This window comes from Schistocerca gregaria, chromosome 5, assembly GCF_023897955.1.
Source record: "Schistocerca gregaria isolate iqSchGreg1 chromosome 5, iqSchGreg1.2, whole genome shotgun sequence".
Lineage (NCBI taxonomy): Eukaryota > Metazoa > Arthropoda > Insecta > Orthoptera > Acrididae > Schistocerca > Schistocerca gregaria.
The window spans coordinates 227896079-227919641 of record NC_064924.1 but is presented as its reverse complement, the minus strand read 5'-3'; the positions used below and the strand labels follow the sequence as shown (position 1 = coordinate 227919641).

Here is a 23563-nt window from a genome sequence, read left to right as displayed (position 1 = left end):
ATCGAATGAAGAGTTTAGTTTGTCAGACTGCTGTAGAGACAGAAGTAGATCTAGTGGCACGAGCTGAGGTAATGCAGGACAGACTGCTCAGAACACCAAGAGTGATAGAGCGTGTGTACCCAAAAATTGATTTGTAGGTACAATATATGCGTCTAACTTGGTAGTCACCACATCGAACCTTACTTGTAGAGTATAATAATGCTAAAGCTCCTTTGAAAAGAACAAAAACGGTTTACGTTTAACTGTAAATTGCAGTGTTCGCGAAAGCTGCTTAAACTTCCTTTTTGTTTCTTTGATTATTAATGAGAGGAATTTTAAAGTAAGTGGTGTATTGGGTCACGCCTAATAGATTACTTGTAAAAGTCGTTTGCGTTGCCAAGATATTTCCAAAATGTATGTAGCACACAAATGTTACATTTATTGACATGGGTTCCAGTTAAAGATATTATCTACTCCGCCTTCTCCACAGGAACTAGAACGGTGTTTCAGAAGAGATGGTCAGTATTCAGGGATATGAAGGGAATGATCCTTCGAAACAAAGTGGCAAGTAAACATATGCTCTAAAACACATGTCTTGTGAGCTTTGAGTAATTCTTGATCTTCGATACCGTGAACCAAACGTTTGCTGGGTATTTTTATCTAGTATTGGTCCGTATTATCACTTTAAAAAATATGGAAATCAAAGAGGTTGCAGCAGAAGAGATTTCTTTCACAGGATAGGAGATCAAGAATTGCTCATAGCTCTTAACGTATGCATTTTAGAGCCCTTGTTTACTTGACTTTTTTCTTTCGAATGATAATTTCTGACATATCCCTGAATACTGACCATCACTTCAGAAACACCCTATATATACTTGTGTAGTCCTGATGTCCTCTAATGCGTGTAATATCAGTGCATGTTCACAGGTAGCAAGATACCGTAATATTGCCCGAAAGTGTTTAACGGGAATTACACCATATTTCTGTCGAGGATTAGCGTTTATAATACCCAAAAAACATCTTCGTTTGGGCTAAACCGACCTGTTAGAATCACCTCTCAGAATCCGTTCTATGTCTGTTGTGATTCCGTTTTGGTATGTGAACCGAGCTCTGGAACAATGCTCTAGAACTGGTCGTAATGATTTCCTGCAACAAAGGGGCACCCGAAGCCAAAATCACACTGCGAGTGAAAAGAGAATAGGGAGTGGGGGTGGCAGAGAAAGGTATACATGGAAGAGGAATAAAATGATCTTGTATTTCAACATTTACCTCTTATTGATATTTTGACTCAGAAACTGTGAGCCATTCAGAAGATTTGTCGGTGAGTTTCTGACCGTGGCCAGAATACTAGTCTGTTTTTTTTTTTTTCCTGAAATGCCACAGCTGTACTTAGAGTTCAATACGCATACGTAATGGATGAAATACTTGACACAATAGCGCCTGTAACAGAAAAATAACTCGAGAACAAAATGTGAGAAGTGCAGATGGCAAATGCATAACAGAGACAAACTGATATGTTACAAAAATCGTACTGCTCGTGTCGCAGCAGATTTGTCATTACTATAGGCTAGATGGGACGTAAGACTTGAACAAAGATTTTATTGTCACTCATTTCTTACATTTAAATAGTTAAGTCATAGATAAACGTATGATTTCGAACTTTCTTGTGATGTAAACGACTTCCATTTTCAGAGCGACCGCTACGGTCGCAGGTTAGAATCCTGCCTCGGGCATGGATGTGTGTGATGTCCTTACGTTAGCTAGGTTTAAGTAGTTCTAAGCTCTAGGGGACTGATGACCTCATATGTTAAGTCCCATAGTGCTCAGAGTCATTTGAACCATTTCGACTTCCATTTTTTCCTGAGGTTAGATGCAGCTAACTTTCTTGTACTTTTGTTCGCAGTGGAAGCGGCAGCGGTGATGGGTAACGATCTGAACAGCGCCACAGAGCTGCCCTCGTTCATCACGTCCGGCAGGAACTTCCGCATCGTCACCAGCGACACCGTCGTCTTACCCTGCGAGGTGACCAACCCAGGTAGGAGTTTGTAACCGAAAGACTCATCAAGTTCCTCTTACATCCTCAGCTATGTTTTAAGATTCTATTCCGCTTGTAGCAGTACCCAGAAGTTATAAAGCTACTAGTCCGTGGATTACTGCTCTCTGATAGAATGTATAATAAAGGTATTGATATAATAACAGCGATATTTTGTATCGCGAATGCTATTTTATTTCTACGTTTGGCGTCTTTGCCCAAATATTTACAAATACAGTAGCGTAATAGGATAGTACACTGAAGCGCCAAAGAAACTGGCATAGACATGAGTATTCGAATAAAGAGTTATGTAAACAGGTAGAATGTGGAGCTGCGGACGGCAGAGCCTACATAAGACTACAAGTGTCTGGCGCAGTTGTTAGATCGGTTACTGCTGCTGCAATGACAGATTATCAAGATTTAAGTGAGTCTGAACGTGATGTTACAGTCGGCGTATGAGCGATCTCCGATGTAGCGATGAAGTGGGGATTTTCCTGTACGAACATTTCACGAGTGTACCGTGAATATCAGGAATCCGGTAAAATATCAAATCTCCAACATCGCTGCGGCCGGAAAAACTCTCTGCAAGGACGGAACCAACGACGATCGAAGAGACTCATTCAACGTGACAGAAGTGCAGCCCCTCGGCAAATTTCTGCAGATTTCAATGCAGGGCCGTCAATATGTGTCAATGAAACATCGTCGATATGGGCTTTTGGAGCCGAAGGCCTACTCGTATACCCGCGATGATTGCACAACACAAAGCTTTACGCCTCGCATGGACCCGTCAACACCGAAACTGGACTGTTGATGACTGAAAACATGTTGCCTGGTTGGACGAGTCTCAAATTTTATCGAGCGATGGACGTATGGAGACAGCCTCATGAATGCGTGGACCCAAAATGTCAGCAGGAGACTGTTCAAGCTGGTGGGGCGTGTGCAGTAGGAGTGATATGGTACTCCCGATACGTCCAGATACGACTGTGACAGGTGACACGTACGTCAGCATCCTGTGTGATCACCTGCATCCATTCATGTCCTTCCTGCGTTCCGACGGACCTGGGGAATTGTAGCAGGACAATGTGCCTTTCTTTCAGCGGCACGCTACGGTCCTGTGCTGCAAGTATTTAAATGTTACCTGTTCTGCAGACATGTATCGACAAAACGTTAATTACGTAACCTCATTTTCTTCGCCTTCGGGCTAACAGCTAGTAGAAGTGAGATAGCTGCAGAGCCGTCGTTAAATAAATAATGCACCTCAGTTTTTTCTCAGGACAATTTATTTCTAAGATTCAGAATTTGGTGACCATATCAGTCAACACCTCTCAGATGAGCCTTTTCTGAATAATCTCCATCACTGGGATCTTACGCCAGCATTGAGTAACACCATGTGTTACCTGTTGATAAAAGCTCTTGTCCGTGTTTTTGATGCATGAATTACACTCTCATCACCTTCGATGTGTGTCCTTCGTGCAGGGTTTTTAAGAGGCCCAAACTATCATGTCTAGGCTATAGAGTGGATGTCGAAACCAATTTGGCAGTGTGTTCCGGGGTTCTGGTATGCATTGTCATATAGGAGCAAGTGTTCTGGGAGCGGCTTTGATTTTCTTCTTTCTTGGTGGTGGTGCCACTATTGCGACTGCTTTTTCGTTTACAGTTGAAAGTGATGCATCCGAATTTCGTCACCGGTAACTATCAGAGACAGAAAGGCCCCTTCATTGACCTCACACTGCTCCAACAGTTCAGAAACAATGGCTTTTCTTTATATCTTATGGTCAGTTGTGAGCATTTGTGGAAGGACGCCTTTGAATATCCAAGAGTTTCGCTGAAGACGCACCTCTAGTGCTGACAGATAGCTTAGAGCCAATTTTCGAGCTGTGGTGCGCTTATCTTCGATAATAATGGCATCCGAGTGAATCACGACAGCGGGAGCAGTGGCTGCGACGGCATTACCGAACATGGCCCATCATGGCTCTCAGTTTCTGCACTTTCTGACACTTGAACACTCTTTAGCCTTCGCACAACACTATTCTTATCGATTATATCATGTCTGTGAACTGCACGCAAATGTTTTTGGATGTCCACCAAAGTTTCTAGTTCCGCAACCAACACTTTTATTACGGCACGCTGCTTGTGAAGAGTGTCTTCCGTAGACACTGAAAGGCAAGGAACGAGAAGCTGTTGGCAGCAGTTGCCGACCAATGGAACCGTCATTCTACAAAAGAAACCAAAATTTTATGTGCTCAAGGCAACAATGATAAACCAAACAAGAATCATTAATAGTTGCCCAAAGGCTTACACTAAAACATGAGTATCATGCCAAGGAGGCACCAAAGTGCTTTTAAAAAGTTTGGATAATCCATACAACAAAAAGCCGGCTTGAATCACCTGTACCGGACATACAGTCTGCCCAAAGTCTTCGCTATGTTCCCGCAGCAATTTGCCAAATGATAACATTCAAAAATCAATTCATTAAAACCTAGGCAAAACAGTTTTACGCGAAATAAACATGACCAACACCTTCATGAATTCTTAAGCCCCACAAGTATTTAAAATTTAATTGAAATTGCAAAACCGTCGAAGTTGCACACAGGTCTGTCTTTATTTAAATGGCGTCCAGTTTCCGACTTCAGTCTATCATAAAGATAATTACTTATCACATTAACTTTGTTTCCATAAAATGTGATTGCCATTCTATCAGTTCTTGCGTCGTTTGGTAATAGGAATGCAAGCCAAAAGGAATCTGAATAGTTCCTGACATGGTCGTAATAGGAATAGAAAAGCGCCAATGCACACATATGCTTTAAACGAAAAACCTTTATTCAGAAACTGACGTTTCCTTTTCATTTACAAAATGTCATGTACGCTTTCCTTTTTGCCATAAATGACACATATTTTATCTACTCTGATCTACAGAATTCTTCTTAGGCTCCAAACTAGACTCCATTAAACACATATAAAAAGAATTTGCACCTTGTATATGGATAACAGACCAAAGTTCGAAACTAGTGGCCTTATAAGTAAAGACAAAATCTGTGCAACTGTGACGGTTTTGTAATTTTACTGTATCATAGTAAGCTGCTGCCTATTGCCATCTAATATGGTTGATACGAGTATTTAAAAATAACTAAAAAATTACTAAATCGTAATAAAACTGCGATATCTTAATTAATACAATCAGTAGAATGATTGACTCACGTGAAACGCTTCGCAAATTGAAACAGTATACAATTTTGAGCTTTGAAAAAGACGCAAAACAAATTTTACCAGCTTGTTAAGCTCCAAAACACACAAAAACATTAATAGTATAACTGTTTCGAACTTTAGGAAAAGCACAGGTTACTTAATTTGTGCCGGTCTGGGTGGCCGAGCAGTTCTAGGCGCTACAGTCTGGACCGCTACGGTCGCAGGTTCGAATTCTGCCTCGAGCATGGATGTGTGTGATGTCCTTGGATTAGTTGGGTTTAAGTAGTTCTAAGTTCTAGGGGACTGATGAACTCAGCAGTTAAGTCCCATAGTGCTCAGAGCCATTTGAACCATTTTTGATCCCAAGTTGTCAACAAGGCAACGTGCGAGCCTGTGGTGGCTCCATAATGATGTTGGCTGTGTTTACATGGAGTGGACCAACTGAACCGGTCGTTAACAAGAAATGCTAATGTTTGGCTACGTGGAGACCATTTACCTCCATTCACGGACGCCATACACCCAACAGCTATGGAATTTTTGTTTGTGATAACACACCGTGCCAGCAGGCTTAATTGTTCCGGATTGGTTTGAAGAAAATTCTGTACAATTCGAGCGAATGATTTGATGAACAAAATCGCCCGACATGGTACATAATCGAGAGGTCCACACTGGCAAAACTTATCAATTATGGACACCTATTGAAGCAGCACGGCTCACTCTCTATACAGGAGCTTCCAACGACTTGTTGACTCCACACATCTAGTTGTTGTACTACGCCGAGCAAAATGAGCTCAGACACGGTTTTAGGAAGTGTAGCATGACTTTTGTCAACTCAGTGTATGTTATCGGCTGTAAAAGACATCGGGTCATTATTTATTAACGCGTATCGTATAAATGCGTTCGTGGATTGCTATGAAGAACGTGCAATCGGCATGATGGATATTAGGTGCTCTACAGCTGTCGGAGAATGCATGTATAAGTTTAGACTATGTGCCGAGTTCTGCGCAGCCATCTGCAAATCGACGAGATCACAATGATACTGCCTCTGCCCTCGTGTCAAAAGCACACTGCTCCAGCGGCTCCCTGCGTGCAAAGTGTTTACAGGCTCCAATGCCTTCCGCAGAACGCCGTGCGCCGGCCTTCGCTTTCGCAGCGACGCAATCAGCGCGCCGGTCAGCTTGCGCCGCAGGGCAGCAATAAATCGCCGCCACCGCCGCCGCCGCCGCCGCCGCTACCGCTGGTTGCTATTCAACAGGTAAGGCTATTAAATTACCTGTCGCTGATTGGTCCATCGTGATTGCGTTTTCACAATCAGCCTACCGGCGAACCGTGCCTGCGACGCGACGCAGCGTTCCGCGCTGATTTCCAGAAATTTCGGTCCGTCTCCCCGTTGCGGCTAAACGTAGCTGCCGATTTCCGTCAGGCCACGAGACGAGAAGAGGCAGAGTATTGGGATTTCGGTGCCTAACTTGTACGGTCCTGCAACCTTTTGTTTGTAGTGCGTGCGCGTACACGTACACACGCACACAAGCGCGCACACACACACACACACACACACACACACACACACACACACACACCAGCTCTACCTGTCTCTCTCGTCCTCCATCATGTTCCATTGCGCACTATTGTTTTCGAGTTAACCGGTGTTGAAACTGAATTGTATCTTAACGGTATTATTTTCACTGTCGAACAGAAAATTCACAGCTGACCATTAAAATTGCTACAACACTAAGATGACGTGCTACAAGCGCGAAATTTAACCGACAGGACGAAGATACTATGATATGCAAATGATTAGCTTTTCAGAGCATTCACACAAGGTTGGCGCCGGTGGCGACACATTCAACGTGCTGACATGAGGAAAGTTTCCAACCGATTTCTCATACACAAACAGCAGTTGACCGGCGTTGCCAGGTGAAACGTTGTTGTGATGCCTCATGTAAGGAGGAGAAATGCGTACCATCACGTTTCCAACTTTGATAAAGGTAGGATTGTAGCCTGTCGCGATTGCGGTTTATCGTATCGCGACATTGCTGCTCGCGTTGGTCGGGATCCAATGACGGTTAGCAGAATATGGAATCAGTGGGTTCAAGAGGGTAATACGGAATGCCGTGCTGGATCACCACTGCCTCATATCTCTAGCAGTCGAGATGACACGTATCTTATCCGCATGGCTTTACGGATAATGCAGCCACGCCACCATCCCTGAGTCAACAGATGGGGACGTTTGCAAGACAACAACCATCTCCACGAACAGTTCGATGACGTTTGCAACAGCATTGACTATCAGCCCGGAGACCATGGCTGCGGTTACCCTTGACGCTGCGTCACAGAGTGGAGCGCCTGCGATGGTGTACTCAACGACGAACCTGGGTGCAAGAATGGCAAAACGTCATGAATCCGGGTTCTGTCTACAGCATTAAGATGGTCGCATGCGTGATTGGCGACATCGCGGTGAACGCACATTGGAAGCGTGTATTCGTCATCGCCATACTGGCGTATCACCCGGCTTGATGGTATGGGGTGCCATTGGTTACACGTCTCGGTCATCTCTTGTTCGCACTGACCTCACTTTGAACTGTGGACGTTAGATTTCAGATGTGTTACGACCCGTGGCTCTACCCTTCATTCGATCCCTGCGAAACCCTACAATTCAGTAGGATAATACACGACCGCATGTTGTAGGTCGTGTACGGGCCTTTCTGGATACAGTAAATGTTCGACTGCTGCCCTGGCTAGCACATTCTCCAGATCTCTCACCAATTGAAAACGTCTGGTCAATGGTGGCGGAGCAACTGGCTCGTCACAATACGCCAGTCACTACTCTTGATGAACTGTGGTATCGTGTTGAAGCTGCATGGGCAGCTGTACCTGTACACGCCATCCAAGCTCTGTTTGACTCAATGCCTAGGCGTATCAAGGCCGTTATTACGGTCACAAGTGGTTGTTCTGGGTACTGATTTCTCAGGATCTATGCACCCAAATTGCTTGAAAATGTAATCACATGTCTAATAAAATATTTTTATCTAATGAAACCCGTTTATCATCTGCATTTTTTTCTTGCTGTAGCAATTTTAATGGCCAGTAATGTATATCTTATCAATTAACACTGACTACTTCGATCAGATGAAAATTTGTATCGAATCATCTTCAGGACTGAACTTTTTAAACACGTCGAAGACAATCAGTGAATTTCGGTCAAAGTGTAGGAACTTAAAGAGTTAATTTCATTTTTATTATGATGTAGTGAAAAGAGTATCCTGTTCAGACTCTGGTCAGGTATCTTACAATATATTTTTGTTATTCCTTGAAGATAGGTAGATGTTCAATGATTCGAGGGCAGCATTAGCTATATACTAAATCCAGTCTCGCACGCGTGATTGGAAATTTACTGTGGCGTCTATCCGAGCGTAACAGAGTGCCGGAGCGGGTCGTAGCGGTGGCGGCAGGGGAAAGCAGCGAGCCCGGAGCCCACAAAGAGCAATTCCGGCCGACAGTACAATACAGCGGGGGCGGCGGGAACAAATCACGGCCGCGGCCGGTCGGTTTTTATTTGGCCGGGGGCGGCGCCGCTGCCGGCGCCAGCGGGGGTGGAAGTGCGGGGGAGGAAGTGGGCTGGCGCCGGGGGCGCGAGTTATGACCAGCTGACGCCAGGCGGCAGGAGGCCGGGCATCCCAGCCACTGTGCGTGCGCAAGGTGCGGCCGAGGTGCCAACGCGAAATCGAAGCCGAGAGCGCCGCGCGCGGATGCCGAGGGAGCCAGCCGGCCGTGTCCGGAGGCGGAGCAGTAAATCCCCGGGGAAGTCAGGCGGCCAGCAAGTTACCGCCGGAGGAGCCACCAACTTCTCTCGCAAACACCTTCCACGCACTTGCTGCCTATAACACTTTGTCTGCAGAACCACTCGCGTTAACCGCTCTATGATAAATTTTCTGCAGAAGGTGCTACACATGGCTGCAAAAAAAAAGTAAGAGCGCGACTGCTGAGGTGCTGCAGTACGACTTTATTCATTCATTTACTAGTTTCCGTCGAATTATCTTAATGAAGTCGCACTGAAAAATAATTATTTTGGCCACGAAATGATAGACAACTTGCAGTACTGTTCTCACACATACAGATGCAAGGCAATTCTAAAATAGTTGGACAAACAATGGGGCTTGGACTCCAACACGCAAAACAAGGGAAAAGTGTCATGTGGACATACCGTGAGGTACCAAGCATTGTACGAAGATTCTGTAAGTGCTTAACGCTTCGGACAGTGGCTGCTCCCAACATGACATAAATTTAGTGCGGATGCTGATCCAACAGCTCATAAATATTTGAAAGAAAGTCATGTTCATAAAAGGTCTAGAAAAAAATGGTTCAAATGGCTCTGAGCACTATGGGACTCAACTGCTGTGGTCATCAGTCCCCTAGAACTTAGAACTACTTAAACCTAACTAACCTAAGGACATCACACACATCCATGCCCGAGGCAGGATTCGAACCTGCTACCGTAGCAGTCCCACGGTTCCGGACTGCGCGCCTAGAACCGCGAGACCACCGCGGCCGGCAAAAGGTCTAGAACTTCCAATTATTATTTATTAATTATTGTCTGAAAGGTGGAGTTCCTAGTTGTAGCACTACTAATGAAAGATATGTTTTTGCACGCCATTAGCTGGAATGTGCTACCATACTCGTTTCGCTCTATGCGAACTATCTTCAATGATTAGACAAATCGTCGTTCGAATTTTAGGTGTTTCTTTTCGGTGTACGAAACTCTGTTGCCTTAATATTGACTGAAATGTGTAAACATCCGTTTTTTGATGACACGGAATATAAATGCTGGTGTTTTGCCTGTTAAGTTAGTGTTAAATGAATTGTTTAACACATCAGAAAGCAGTGTGCTAGAATGAATACTTGCCTAGTTGCGGAAGATGATGTACATACACCCAAAGTAGAAACTCCATTCTGAACGCATAAAATATATCAAGTGATGCCAGCTTGCGATGGGCAGTCACTGTTATGAAGCACTGAGCATTTACCAACATTCGTAAAATACTTTATGCTTCATGGTACGTCCATAGGTCACTTTCCTTGTTTCGTTCATAGGTTCATTCTTTGGACAAATACTTTAGAATCACGTTGCGTGTGTGTGTGTGTGTGTGTGTGTGTGTGTGTGTGTGTGTGTAAATAGTTTCGCTCGTTTTGCTATCGTTTCATATTGAAACGACTGTTTAACGCAACTCACTGCTAACTGCGAACTCGTAACTGGCTGCAGCAGCCATCAGCAACGGTACTGAAATCGACAGGCGGTCAGCAGCTCACGACCTATCCTGGGCATCACAGTACCATTCCCTGAAATTTACGGATGCCTGAAATATTAACCAGTAACTGCCGTGAAAGGTTAGTAAATTAAGCACTGCGGAAAAAATAATAATTGGTCATCTCCAAGAGACATGGGCCAATTCCGTGTAACATCGCCTGTAGCTTTTGTAATTTCGGCGAGGAAGATAGCCCATACTGATTAATGGGAACTATGTCAGCTGCATTAGTACACATTTATTGTGTTGCAATTGCTTCTGTTTGTTGAAAATCTGCAGGCTACCGATAAGATGAGCAACGAACGGAGCCGTTCGAAGCACAACAAATGTATAATAATAAAGCCAAGGAAATTTTTATTAATCATTAACATTGTGAGCTGGGGTGCTGATCATGATGATGATAGCCGTGAAGTTTCTTCAGATATGCTACAGCAAGCTGAAGCCACTTTGCTAATTAGATTTCGTGAGGTTACGAAATGACGGGGAAATCAATTGCTACGTCTATCTCGGTGTTCAGTATAGTCCCCAACATTTTCTGTGGGATTAACATCGAATAATTTATTGGTCCAGTCGAGATTCGATAGGGTTTATACGTCTTTGTCAAACCAGGGAAGGTACGCTTGCAGCACTGAGAACACAACTGTTGTTATTTTATAACATTTCAGAGTCTTCAATTTACGCTGCACGAAGATGTGGAATAAAAGGTAAGTCTCTGTCATCAAGAATGTTAATATGCTCACAGTATTTTGGAAGTATATTGACGACACGTTCAAAGCGTGTCCCCACGGTAAAGATAAATTACAAGAATTTTTAAACCATCAAAGCCTGTTTGCAATAGAAATCTAAAAAGGGGGATCGCTTCCATTTTTGGATGTTTTGGTACGACGTAAAGATGATGGTGCTTTAGAACATGCACTGTATTGGAAACTGGAGCATACGGATTTATATTTACGCGAAAATAGCTGCCACGATCCTTTTTACCAGATGATAAGTGTTCTCAGAACTCCGTTATACAAAGCGCACGTCATTGCTGACTGGAGCAGCCTGGAAAACGAGCTTGTATACTTGAAGAAATTTTTTGAAGCCAACTGGTATTCTTCACGGCAGACATGCAAGGCACTACGAATGATACCAAAGGTGGGCATAGGGAGTGCAGACGAAGGCGCAGAAAATTTTAAATCATGGCTTTCCTGCCATATGTGGAAAGCCTATCGTCAAAACAGGACGGATCCTCAACAAACACGAAGTAGAAGTAATTTCTCGTTTTCCACCAAAGACTGCAGGACTCCTGCGTCCCACTAAAGATAATTTGATGCTTCGGAAGCCTGGGGTTTTCTAGATCCCGTGGACAGGTAACATGTACAATCCATGAAAGACGCACAGAACGACATGGGTACAGCCGGCACTTACAGTCTAACAAATCGGCGGCGACAGAACAGTGCGCTCTGAGTTGTAAAGTCGCTAATTTGCCCTCGACTTTATCTTTTTTTAATTTAGCAATGAAAGAAGCCATTGTAATTCGGTTGGCGATGAGTTTAATTAACAAAGATATGGACTTCAGCTTGGATAAATAGAGGAATCCGGCAGTTTCTGCAATAAACCTACAAAGGTGTAATCACAGTACAGCTCGCAGTGATACATCGATATCGCATCATAGATCGAACGCGCAGCCACAGATCTCTTTGCCGCCAATCAACGTCTCTGGCAGCTTGTGTATCTGTGGTCGCTTACACAGTGGCGCTGTCAGCGAGTTTAAGGGAAGGAGCGAGTGCTGAAGCGTCAGTCAGTCGATTCATTCTGAAAATGGATGAAGGTTACACAGCCTGAATATCAGAAGAAGAAGTGGAATTTATGCGGCTGAACACCCTAAATTTAATGGAGCACCCTTGTTCATGTTCACCTTGACCTGAATAAGTGGACCCAAGTGATGGTATGTCGTATTATATGGCTATTAGTGGTAAACAATTCCTTCTAGAAGCGTTAGGCAGTACTCATCGATAGACCAACTAATCGGACAACTTTTTTCACTTTGTGATCAAGGGCAGGTCTAAACACGATACCTCCATTCTGCCAATATGCCACGTCTCTAATTCAACCCATCGTATGTGGTTGATTCCATGCAACTGACCGGAACATACAACCCATTACCTGTATCCGAGGTCCTTTGTTATTTGCTGGATGTGTTCCATTTTCTGCCTTAACCTGCAGTTTTTGGCCTCTATAGCTTCCTCTAGTACTATGGACGCTATTGCCTGATGTCCAACCCATGCCTTTTTAGTCCATATAATTTTCGACATTTTTCTGCAGCACTTCAAATGCTTCGATTCTCTTTTGTTCCGAGCTTCAAAGTGGCCAGTGTCGTCTTTTCAAGAGCCTATATATGAAAAATTAGCACGTGACTTCACACTGCGTACACACGTTAGTTTTTGGCACAGTTCTCTCGGTCAAGATTCAGTGGCACCAGGTGTTGTACTGCACTCCCGTCGGACGCAGCTGCAGGCACGCTAACTTGGACGAAACTAGCTCGGTCAGCCGCAGGCGGCTCCGACTTAACTGCTTTCCAACTCCATTATAAACTGTGTTTACTAGTCTCGGTTACATAATAGTCTAATCTCCACCGTCCATCCCGCGACAGTGTCTCCAGTCACGCTATTCTGAGACTAGCGAATCTAATGTCACTGTACGCCATTCTCTAGATTGGCTATCCATCTCGTCACCAACCCCAGAATCACTTATTTCTTCTGTATCAAAGAAAGTCTTGAGAAACACAAAAAAATATTTATCCCTCGAACAGAAATTATTGAAATGCTTAATGATTGCATATGCGTTGCTAAGTAGGTTGTGAAACTGAATAAACAAAAATATTCAGTTGTTTCATACTGTTCGACGGTCTTTGTGAATTAGTTAGTCGCAATAAGTAGAGGTACATTGAGGAGCTAAAACATTATCACCACTGCCCAACACCAGACTGAATGCCTCGTATTGGAGTTGCAGGCACGTAACGCTATAAGGGAGGTATACACCGGGTTACAACACGAGACCGACAAACTTAGAAAGGTTTTAGAGAGAGTCTCGTGGAACAAACTGAGGATAGGAAGCCATCCTCGTAAAACGTCATCCAATACCGCTACAGTGCGACGAAGTTACAGGCGCCAGATCCAGCTACATTAGGCAGCAAATGCGACTGAGCTTTCGGACCGAATGTGGAACATGTTAACAATATTGTTTGTTATTCACTGATTGCTACCGATTGCAGCGATCGCCAGTGGAGAAGACAGAGCTTGCTTCTGCTTATATAATCCATGACTGCTATGAATGTGATGCTTTGTTGCCTCAGTAGATGACGGTTTTGAACATGGGTTCCAATCCACAGCTTATTTTTCTCGTGGAACCCACTAGAATCTACAGTGTTTTTCGGTAAACAGAAGAAAAATAAACTGCGGATGGAAGCCCATGTCCGAAACAGTCATCAGCCGATGAAGCTGAACTTGCGTTCAAGGGAGACAAGACTTGTCTACGCAGCATCTAGCTTCATCTGTACACTGGCAGTCGAAGCAATCATTCGCGATCAATGAATAATAACTTCGCGAGACGTACAAAGTGACGTTTTCTACCGATGACGTGGCCTAACGGCAGGCGCCGGCACCTATAGCTTCGACGCTCTGTAACGTCTTTGGATGACGTGTCCGGACACGGCTTCCTATCCTCAATTTGTTCCTCTACACCCGCTAAGTTTGTAAATATTTTATTATAACACCCTGTATTTGCGGAGCAAAAGCGAATAGACAATCATGTTAGTGGCAATACGAGCCGCAAATGGGGAAACCTACTCACATAAGCTACACTACTGGCCATTAAAATTGCTACAACAAAAAGAAATGCAGATGATAAACGGGTATTGATTGGACAAATGTATTATACTAGAACTGACGTGATTACATTTTCACGCAATTTGGGTGCATAGATCCTGGGAAATCAGTACCCAGAACAACCACCTCTGGCCGTAGTAACGGCCTTGATTCGCCTGGTCATTTACAGTAGGGTCGCTTTGTTTGGCTGCACGGTCGACGCACTAAAATGTATACTGTTTTAGAGAACTGCCCAAGTCGAGTAAAAATTTGCCACCTCGGTTGCCGATCTTAAATATAGGCTCGGCTGTAGCATTAAAATGAGGCGAACTCTCCAGCGCTTCGCATTTGTGGGTCCATCAGCTCACCGTGCCGCGTTGAAAAATTCGAGACTTCGCGGCTCGACAGTCTTTAGGTGGGAACGCCAATATTCGCAAGCTCGCCGCACTCGGAAGAGAGCGGCTGCTTCCGCGGCGCACGTGAAATATAGGAGCAATAACAGAGGCGAGCAGCGAGTAGCGAGCAGCGAGTAGCGGGACGACTGTCTATTGTTTCGGCGCGCAGACATCGCGCTGAGTAACAGCTTCCGGCGCGCCGGGCTGAGTGATCACTAAATCTTGCCGGCGCGGCTCTTTCCCGCCGCCGATGAGCTTCATATCCCGGCGCCTGAGAAATGTATTGGGTTATTATGCGGAATGCGTGGGAGCGGGCTCCGGAGTTACGTACGCCTCGCTGCCAGCCTGCCGGCGGTATCCGGGCCACGCTAGCATCGCACGTGCCTTTTATTGGCCGACTCCTGGCTCCGCACGAGGAAGAGATGAGGAAAGACTGCCGCAGCGTCAGGGACACTTGTTCTGTCGCTGCTGACGCTTACCTTACAGGACAGTGTCTGAATTTCTTCTCGAGTAGTGAGGAACAATTCCTGTCCCAGTATCTCATACTCAATATAAAAACTATCCCCATAGGACCATTACTATTCAGTATACGTACAGAATAAGAGACGAAGTGAAGGAATGCTGCTGATGTGGAAGGAATGAAAACGCATGACGAACGAAACAAAAGAAAGGGCGACTCGTCTAGCCATGTTGGCTGCAAGACACCAGTGGGTAGGTTTAGGCGCGTAGTCGGAAAGAGTTTTATTCCAACGCACGCAGAGGTCTGTTTCCTATGGGTTATATGACATTGTCACTAAGTGATGCTCCACATCTCGTAGACATGTAATCTTTCCTCCACTCTATATAATAATGTAGTTATGTATTTCTCATTTCGTTCGAGCAATCAATCATTCATAATAGGAAACACAGTCATAGCTCAGCCATTCAAAATGATTCAGAAATTTTACTTGTTAGAATGAAATCAGGCGATGATTCTTCTTCTCTGCAGGCTCGTGCTTTGTGGCAGTCTGTTAATCTGTACAAATAAAATGTCTCGTGATTTTAGGAGCGCTATATAAACAGTCGGGAAACCTCAGATCAAGTGGATATTTGGCTTTGATGAAGTTTAACCTTCCGAAGAATATCATTAATTCTCAAATGTCAAATACACACTTTTGTAGGAACGAGCAATATATATATATTTCCCTTTTTAATCATAAACTTCGTATCAGTTATATTCTGTCATAAATCTCAATAATCAGATTACAGTTCTTCAAACAAAGCTCAGGCTAATCGGCACGAAGACAATCTCGGAAGCTATTGTCTAACAACCACCAGAGAGAGTACTACAAAGAATAATTATGCGCTCATGGCATAGCTATTGTGTGAAACTACTTTGCGCATGGATTCTGCGAGTATGAAGATAGAAAATTAGTAAACATCATTCAAGGGTAGAATTGTATCAGAATAATTCATCGAATATAAAGAGATATTACAGACATTTGAAAACTGTCATGATATGAAGATAACATCTTTATTCAGACAAACAATTTCGATTGACTGACCATCATCAGGCTCTTAAAATTATTTACAACATCATATTAGGCAAGTATAAATTCATTGACGTTAGATATTAAAAATATGAACTTGTCAGTTTGTTACATCGTAATATAAATTACGTCGTATCACTTTCCAGGTTGTCCCAGCAATGTTCGACAACCTTCGAGCGATTGTAGAGAGTGTCTTGAGGAACAAATCACGAACAGAAACACATACCCGGAAACGTCTTCCAACGACGCTGCAGAGCGTCGAAGTTCCAGGCACCAGCGCCTGTCACTAGGCCACTCCTACGGCAGCGAACGTGACTTTGTACGCTGACGGAGCGGAGGCGGAACGTCTCGTAATTTACTTATATGGATATAAGTATATAGTTCTGGCGATACCGGTCAGTGTGGATGCACACATATTCCCTGAACTCTTACGGGACTTGGTAAGAATGACTTCCACGAGTAATGAGTGTGTTGGGGTGGGACACAACGAATGTAGTGCGTGGACATACAAGGTGAGAATGTGAGTCTCGCGAGAGGCGTGCGCGAGATGGTCCCTGCAGTCTCGCTATCCTCTGTGCACTCGGTGGCTGAGATGGATAGTGCGTCTTCCATGTAAGCAGGAGATCCCGGGATCGGGTTCCGGCCGGGGAACACATTTTCACCTGCCCCCGTTGACCTATATCAAAGTTCGTGTGCAGCTGACGGTATTAATTCTAATTTCGTCTCGTAATATGTTTCTTGTTCAGTGATCACGATCGCCGTTGGGGACGATACAGCTGTAGAGATGCCTTGTCTGCTATGAATTTGATACTCTATTGCCCAGTGTATGTCAGTTTCATATATGGATTTCAACCCTCACTTTAATTTTCTCATGGGACCTTTTAAAATCTCCTATACTTTTCGGTATAAAGGAGGAAAATGTGGGACGAAATCTGTGTCCGAAACCGTTGTCCACCGAGGCTACAGAGCATCACTTTCATATCAGTCAAGGCCTTTGAATGCAACAGCTAGTTCCATCTTCTGCAGTGTTCATCATGGCAATCAGTTGTGACCTCTGAAGAACTAACAATATTTCGCCTATGGCCCATCATCGTACGAAGTCACGTTTAGTATTTTATTCATCCTTAGCGACAGCACTCGTTATTGCTGTGGTCTTCAGTCCGGAGGCTCGTTTGATGCAGCTCTCCATGCTACTCTATCCTGTGCCAGCTTCTTCATCTCCCAGTACCTACTGTAACCTACATCCTTCCTTAGTGTATTCATATCTTGGTCTCCCTCTACGATTTTTACCCTCCACACTGCGGTCCAATACTAAATTGGTGATCCCTTGATGTCTCAGAATATGTCCTACCAAGGGATCCCTTCTTCTAGTCCAGTTGTACCACAAATTTTTCTCCCCATTTCTATTCAATATCTCCTCATTAGTTATGTGATCTACCCACCTAATTTTCAACATTCTTCTGTAACACCACATTTCGGTAGCTTCTAGTCTCTTCTAGTACAAAATATTTATCGTTCAAGTTTCAATTCCATACATGGCCACATTGCATACAAATACTTTCAGAAACGACTTCCTGACTCTTAAATCTATACTCGATGTTAACAGATTTCTCTTCTTCACAAACGCTTTCCTTGCTATTGCCAGTCTACATTTTATATCCTCTCTACTTCGACCACCATCAGTTATTTTCCTCCCAAAATAGCAAAACACATCTACTACTTTAAGCGTCTCATTTCCTAATCTAATATCCTCAGCATCACCCGATTTAACTCGACTACATTCCATTTTCCTCGTTTTGCTTTTGTTGATGTTCATCTTATATCCTCCTTTCAAGACATTGTCCATTCCATTCATCTGCTCTTCAGGTGCTTTGATGTCTCCGACAGAATTACATTGTTATCGACGAACCTCAAAGTTTTCTATTCCTCTCCATGGATTTCAATTCCTACTCCAAATTTTTCTTTTGCTTCCTTTTCTGCTTGCTCAATATACAGATTGAATAACATCGGGGATAGGCTGTAACACTGTCTCAGTCCCTTCCCAACCACTGTTTCCCTATCATTCTTCTCGACTCTTATAACTGCCAGCTGGTTTCTGTACAAATTGTAAATAGCCTTTCTCTCGCTGTAGTTACCCCTGCCAGCTTCAGAATTTGAAAGAGAGTATTCCAGTCAATATTGTCAAAAGGTTTCTCTAAGCCTACAAATGCTACAAACGTAGGTCTGCCTTTTCTTAATCTATCTTCTAAGATAAGTCGTGGGGTCAGTATTGCCTCACGCGTTCCAACATTTCTACGGAATTCAGCGCTCGTATATAACGAAATAATAAGGAGCCTGACCCAGAAAAGAAATTTAATTTCATTACTGGTTTCGGACGCTTGGTGCCCTTCTTCCGAAGGTTATGTCATTATTTGCGATTGTCAGCAACGATATGCATATAGCTAAATGTCATGGTCCTGAAATATATGCAGGAGCAGTAAGTAAAACAATACTGAATCCATTAATACACTAAGGGGTGGTCACGATTGCTGCCGAAGGTGTTGCATAGTGGCAAGCGATGGTGCCTATAGCTTCGACGCTCTTTACGCGTTGTCCGATGACATTTCCGGACACGGGTTCCTACCCCAGATCTGTTCCTCTAGACACACTCATAAGCGCTCGATGTTTGTCACAACGTTTCTGGGACACCCCGTATAAACTGTGCATTACCTAGCACTGACGACCGTATTAATCTGCAGCTCAAGGCGGCAGTCTTGATATGTTTCAAATATGAAATTTCTTGAGAGTAGATCAGTGTAATGAATGCATGTACTTTGTGGCGTCCATATTATATTACGATGAAGATAGCACGGGCCGTTGACAACCGTCTGCAAGTACTAAGACAATTAGGCGGGAGGTGAGAATACTAGCATTTCATGGTTCAGCGGCTGCTCATAAGCCACACATTACACCGGTAAATGCTAAACGACGCCTCTTTGGTATAAGAAGCGTAAACACTGGACGATTGAACAGTGCAAAAACGGTGTGTGGAGTGACGAATCACGGTACACCATGTGCCGTCACTTTGTCTACATCTTGGGTAACGCCAAGAGGACCACTGGCTTAACGTTCTCATCAGACCCACTAATCGCCGCCAACAGCGTCACATACGCCCTCTTCAAGAAGCGCTGCGGAGAGATACGTAATTTAAAGCAGGATATTGACGCAATGCTGGTTATAAGGAATTTTACGGTATATTGCCGGTCAAATACCGGCGGTGAAAATTTCGTTCCTCACCAAATTCGAACCAACTCACTTTTCGATTCCCAGCTATTTGTTGGAAACTGACCAGTCTCCGCCTTCCCTCCTTACAACTCTTTTTGTCAGTGTTTAACATATGTCTTCTTCCTGCAAAACTCCCCACCCTCTTCTCATTTCTTATTATTCTTCATCATTCCACTGAATTGTCAATCCTTTTACTGCAAAGCATCTCAAGCTCTTCGACTTCCTTACCTTATCAAAGCTTCTTTTCCTGAATTAAGGACAATGTTAGACTCTAATTAGTTCTTCTGACCAGATTGCAAATCTGCTTTTTGTATCCTCCTTCATTTGCCGTCATAAGCTATTTTGTTTCCAAGGTCGCAGAATTCCTTCAGTCCGTCTACTCCGTGGTCTAATATTTTGACATTAATGTTAACACTAATATCGTTTCTGTTACTCTTCATTAATCTGATCTTTCTTCGGTTTACTCTGTCGCTTTTCTGTGCTTAGTAGATAGTTCATTTCATTCCGTATGTTCTAACATTCTGCGTGGTGTCTGTTTCTTCTAAGTCGTGTCTCCCTACCACATTCGCGCAACGACGCTCTGAGCGTGTTTTTTAGGGAATTGACTAGTTAGAAACTGGGACCTGTTGCTGGTAAGGAGACGCCAGACCACACATGACATGTAGAGTTCAGAAGAGTTCTGTGAGACTAGCGATGATATAATCAAATACTTAATGATTTCAGCGTCAGCTCCACTGCACTCCCCGTAAAAGAATGTTAATACTAACTAAATTTAGTGGAAGGGGTTCATGGCTTTCCTATTTTAAGTTAGCTGGTAAAATAACGTCGATAAAGCAGTTATGTTTACCATTGGAAATTTTATTCTACTCACAAAACATTGTTTATAAATTGCACTATTGATAAAAGGAAATATTTTAATACAGGATGATAAAAAACAACTGCATTCAAAAAAAATATGAACGAATATTCCCTGAATGGAAGTTCTACAGTGGATCGAAGGATGAACTATGCCATATGACATCTATAATCTAGATTTAAGTTTCATAAAAGAGAAAACTATCAAAATGGTCTAGAGTGACCCTAAATTATCTTTCATTACTTATTGTCGTAAATTACAGTGGCTGATGTGGATTCTCAATAATTATATAACAAAAAAATCATCGCGTTTCAGATTTTTTACTTCACGTAGCAAAGGTGAATACCATGACTATCGACACTAGTATTACGCAAAACGGGGGTGTAACAGATGAGACTTCTGCAGTTCTGAGTGAAGCCTTATGCGCTCAAAAATGCAGCATCACGTGCGTTCATTACCTTGTCGGTGTTTACGCAGGGTCAGAGGGCGGCAGGTGGCGCAGCTCCACACATCTCGCCGTCTCGGAAGCAACTCTCTCCTAACTTGTCCTTACTACAATTTACCGAAGTTGGCTTAAAAAAAAGCTATCTGGCTGTGTTTTCAACTGACCAATCAGGGTCTCAATGTTAACCTTAAGCTCCGCCTACAAAATTCTGTCTGTCCAATGAGAAACGTTATACTTTTCGTGATGGGGCAATTTTTTTTAACGTCTGCAACGTAACAGAGACACGAATAAGTCTCACGCTAAAACTTGCAGCTGGTGTGGCCCTTATAGTGTTATCGTAAGATCTATACTGTTCTTCTGGAGGCTCTATCTTTTAACATGGGCTGGGGTGTGGTTTTGGCAGTCGGCTAGCGACGTGGGTGTCCGTCCCTTATCGTAGGGTCTCCTAGCCTACACGATTCTGCTCTCGGCTTCTGTTCTAGTTTCTCCCCTCGGAACTGCGTCTGTTTCACGGTGGGAAGGTATGACATGCATTTAGGCGTTCTTGTGTTACTCTGTGGTATTCCATTTGCTCACTCGTTGATCGTATTTCTTTGGTTAATTTACTGTTAGGATTTATTCTGAGCTATGTCATATACTGCCGGATTCGCTTATCATGTCAGGGTTTTCATGGAAGTTGTTGGATTTGCCTGACACCTTACAATGTCCTGTATTTCCTCCTCCCTGTCATCAGCGAATCATTAACAGTATTTCACCCATAATATTAATTTTATCCGTAAAAATTTTATTTCTATGATTGCTTCTTCTACATGATCTTGCCGCAGTGGTAACAACAGTTCCAGTCAGATCACCGAAGTTAAGCGCTTGGATGTGTGACCATCCAGACTTCCAAGCGCTGTTGGCAAGCTGGTTGCCCTCAGACCTTGTCATGCAACTGAGGAGCTACTTGACTGAGAAGTAGCAGCTGCGGTCTCGTAAACTGTCCTACGGCCGGGAGAGCGGTGTGCTGACCACTTGCTCCTCCATAACCGCAACCAGTGACGCTGGTGAGCTGAGGAAGACACGGCGGCCGGTTGGTACCGTTGGGCTTCATGGCATGTTCGGTAGGAGTTTAGCTTATTGCTTCTTCCGTGTACATACCAAACAGGTATGAGGAACGGTCTTTGAGAGCAAACAGTACTTAATATTTCCGTGTATGTGTTGTTAAATGCCAGAAGAATCGAAGAGTAAAAACTTGGAGACATTTGAGAATGCACACTAGCCCAGATGCTCATTTGAGCATGGAAGGGGAACAAAATAGGGGGATATCTTGATGGGAATAACCATATTAAACAATAAAGCACTAATTTAACTTCCTATCGATTCAAAGAATTTGTAGAATAGTACTGGAAACGCTCCGTTTCATTTGTAAGACCTTTTGCTGTAGTCAGTTAACACTAGTTTACTTCTAAGATTTGCGAAGCAGAATCTTACAGCTGTACGCATGACGTCTCAGCTAGCTGCTTTCAAGACGCCAATCTTGAAAGATTAATGCACGGGTAGCTGAATACAAATTTATTTAAGGGAAAATATTTAAACTATGTTATCTGATGTAACAAGATGAACGGTGTCCTCTTCTGGTGGTTCCCGAGAATAGCTGCATCTGCCTCTAGGACTACTTTGGACCACTCCACGGAGTTGTTTGGACCGCAGCCTAAATAAGCGCGGAGCCCCCACAGGGATAGCGCCTGCGAGCACTGCAAACCACCGAGCTCCGCCGCGTTGCGGCGCAGCCGCAGGTAACTTCGAGGGGCTTGCGTCGCAGTCGTGCCCATGGGCCCCGTGTTGCTCGCCAACGACTCTAATTGTCCCACGTGTCGCGTCCTCGGCTGCAGAGTTGCCACGTGTCCTCTGGAAACAAGGATCTTTGGAGACAGGATATCTTTTTTCGAGGTTGCGAAATGAAGGTACATCAGCGCTTATGCTCCAGTATAGTGCGTAACGGGGACTACATCGTACCGGTGTTATTGCTATTCCATTGGCATACTGAGCTAAGGGAAATAGTCTATACGCCACTGTAAGTGCCCTTATGTCTCTTATCTTACTCTCACAATCCGTAAGTGGGCTACAAGCCAGCATAATTGACACACACACTTCGAAGACTGAGTCCATAAATCTGAGGAGAACCACGTCGTTTTCCTGTCAAGAATTTCCTCTTTCCCTGATCCTTCCCATGAAGCATTCGACCTGTTACCACGCGTTATTATCCAGATAGCGCATCTCTGAACTCGTTCGCTATCCGTTGCCATGTAAATGTGATAAGGATCTCGAACATTGCATCGTACAACAGCGTCTTGTACGCGACTTCCTTTGTAGATGCAATGCATTTTCGCGAACAATTATAACAAACCTGCCTTTCATGCCACTTCCTTAATACTCATGCTATCGTCCGATTTCGTATCGCTTCTTAATTTTTCCCTTAAATAAGAAAACAATATGATATTCTCAGGATGCTTGCCACTAATTTGGTAATCAGATACCATGAAGTATTTCCTGTTATCGCAGACATTATTTTACGTTCATCTGCAATTAAAGCGAGCTTCCATTCATCACAAAGTGGAGGTTTTGCCCGTCTTTCTCCATTACCATCGTTCAATGGCGATGCTTACCTGCACATCATCATCAAACCATATTAAAGCGATGATATGTATAGTGAAAATACACACATAAAAAAAGTTTTGCATCTT

At 43.7% G+C, this 23563-nt stretch overlaps 1 protein-coding gene across 2 annotated transcripts in view; it reads left to right on the top strand.

Moving 5' to 3' along the window:
• The first annotated feature begins 1886 nt into the window (after positions 1 to 1886).
• The window catches only part of LOC126272742 (limbic system-associated membrane protein), an 848332-nt gene continuing 826655 nt past the window's right edge, over positions 1887 to 23563 (top strand). For both annotated transcript variants that reach the window (XM_049975800.1, XM_049975799.1), the window contains exon 1: positions 1887 to 2014. In XM_049975800.1, the coding sequence (XP_049831757.1) occupies positions 1900 to 2014 (115 nt within the window). In that variant the 5' untranslated portion in view covers positions 1887 to 1899. The remainder of the gene's footprint in view (positions 2015 to 23563) is intronic.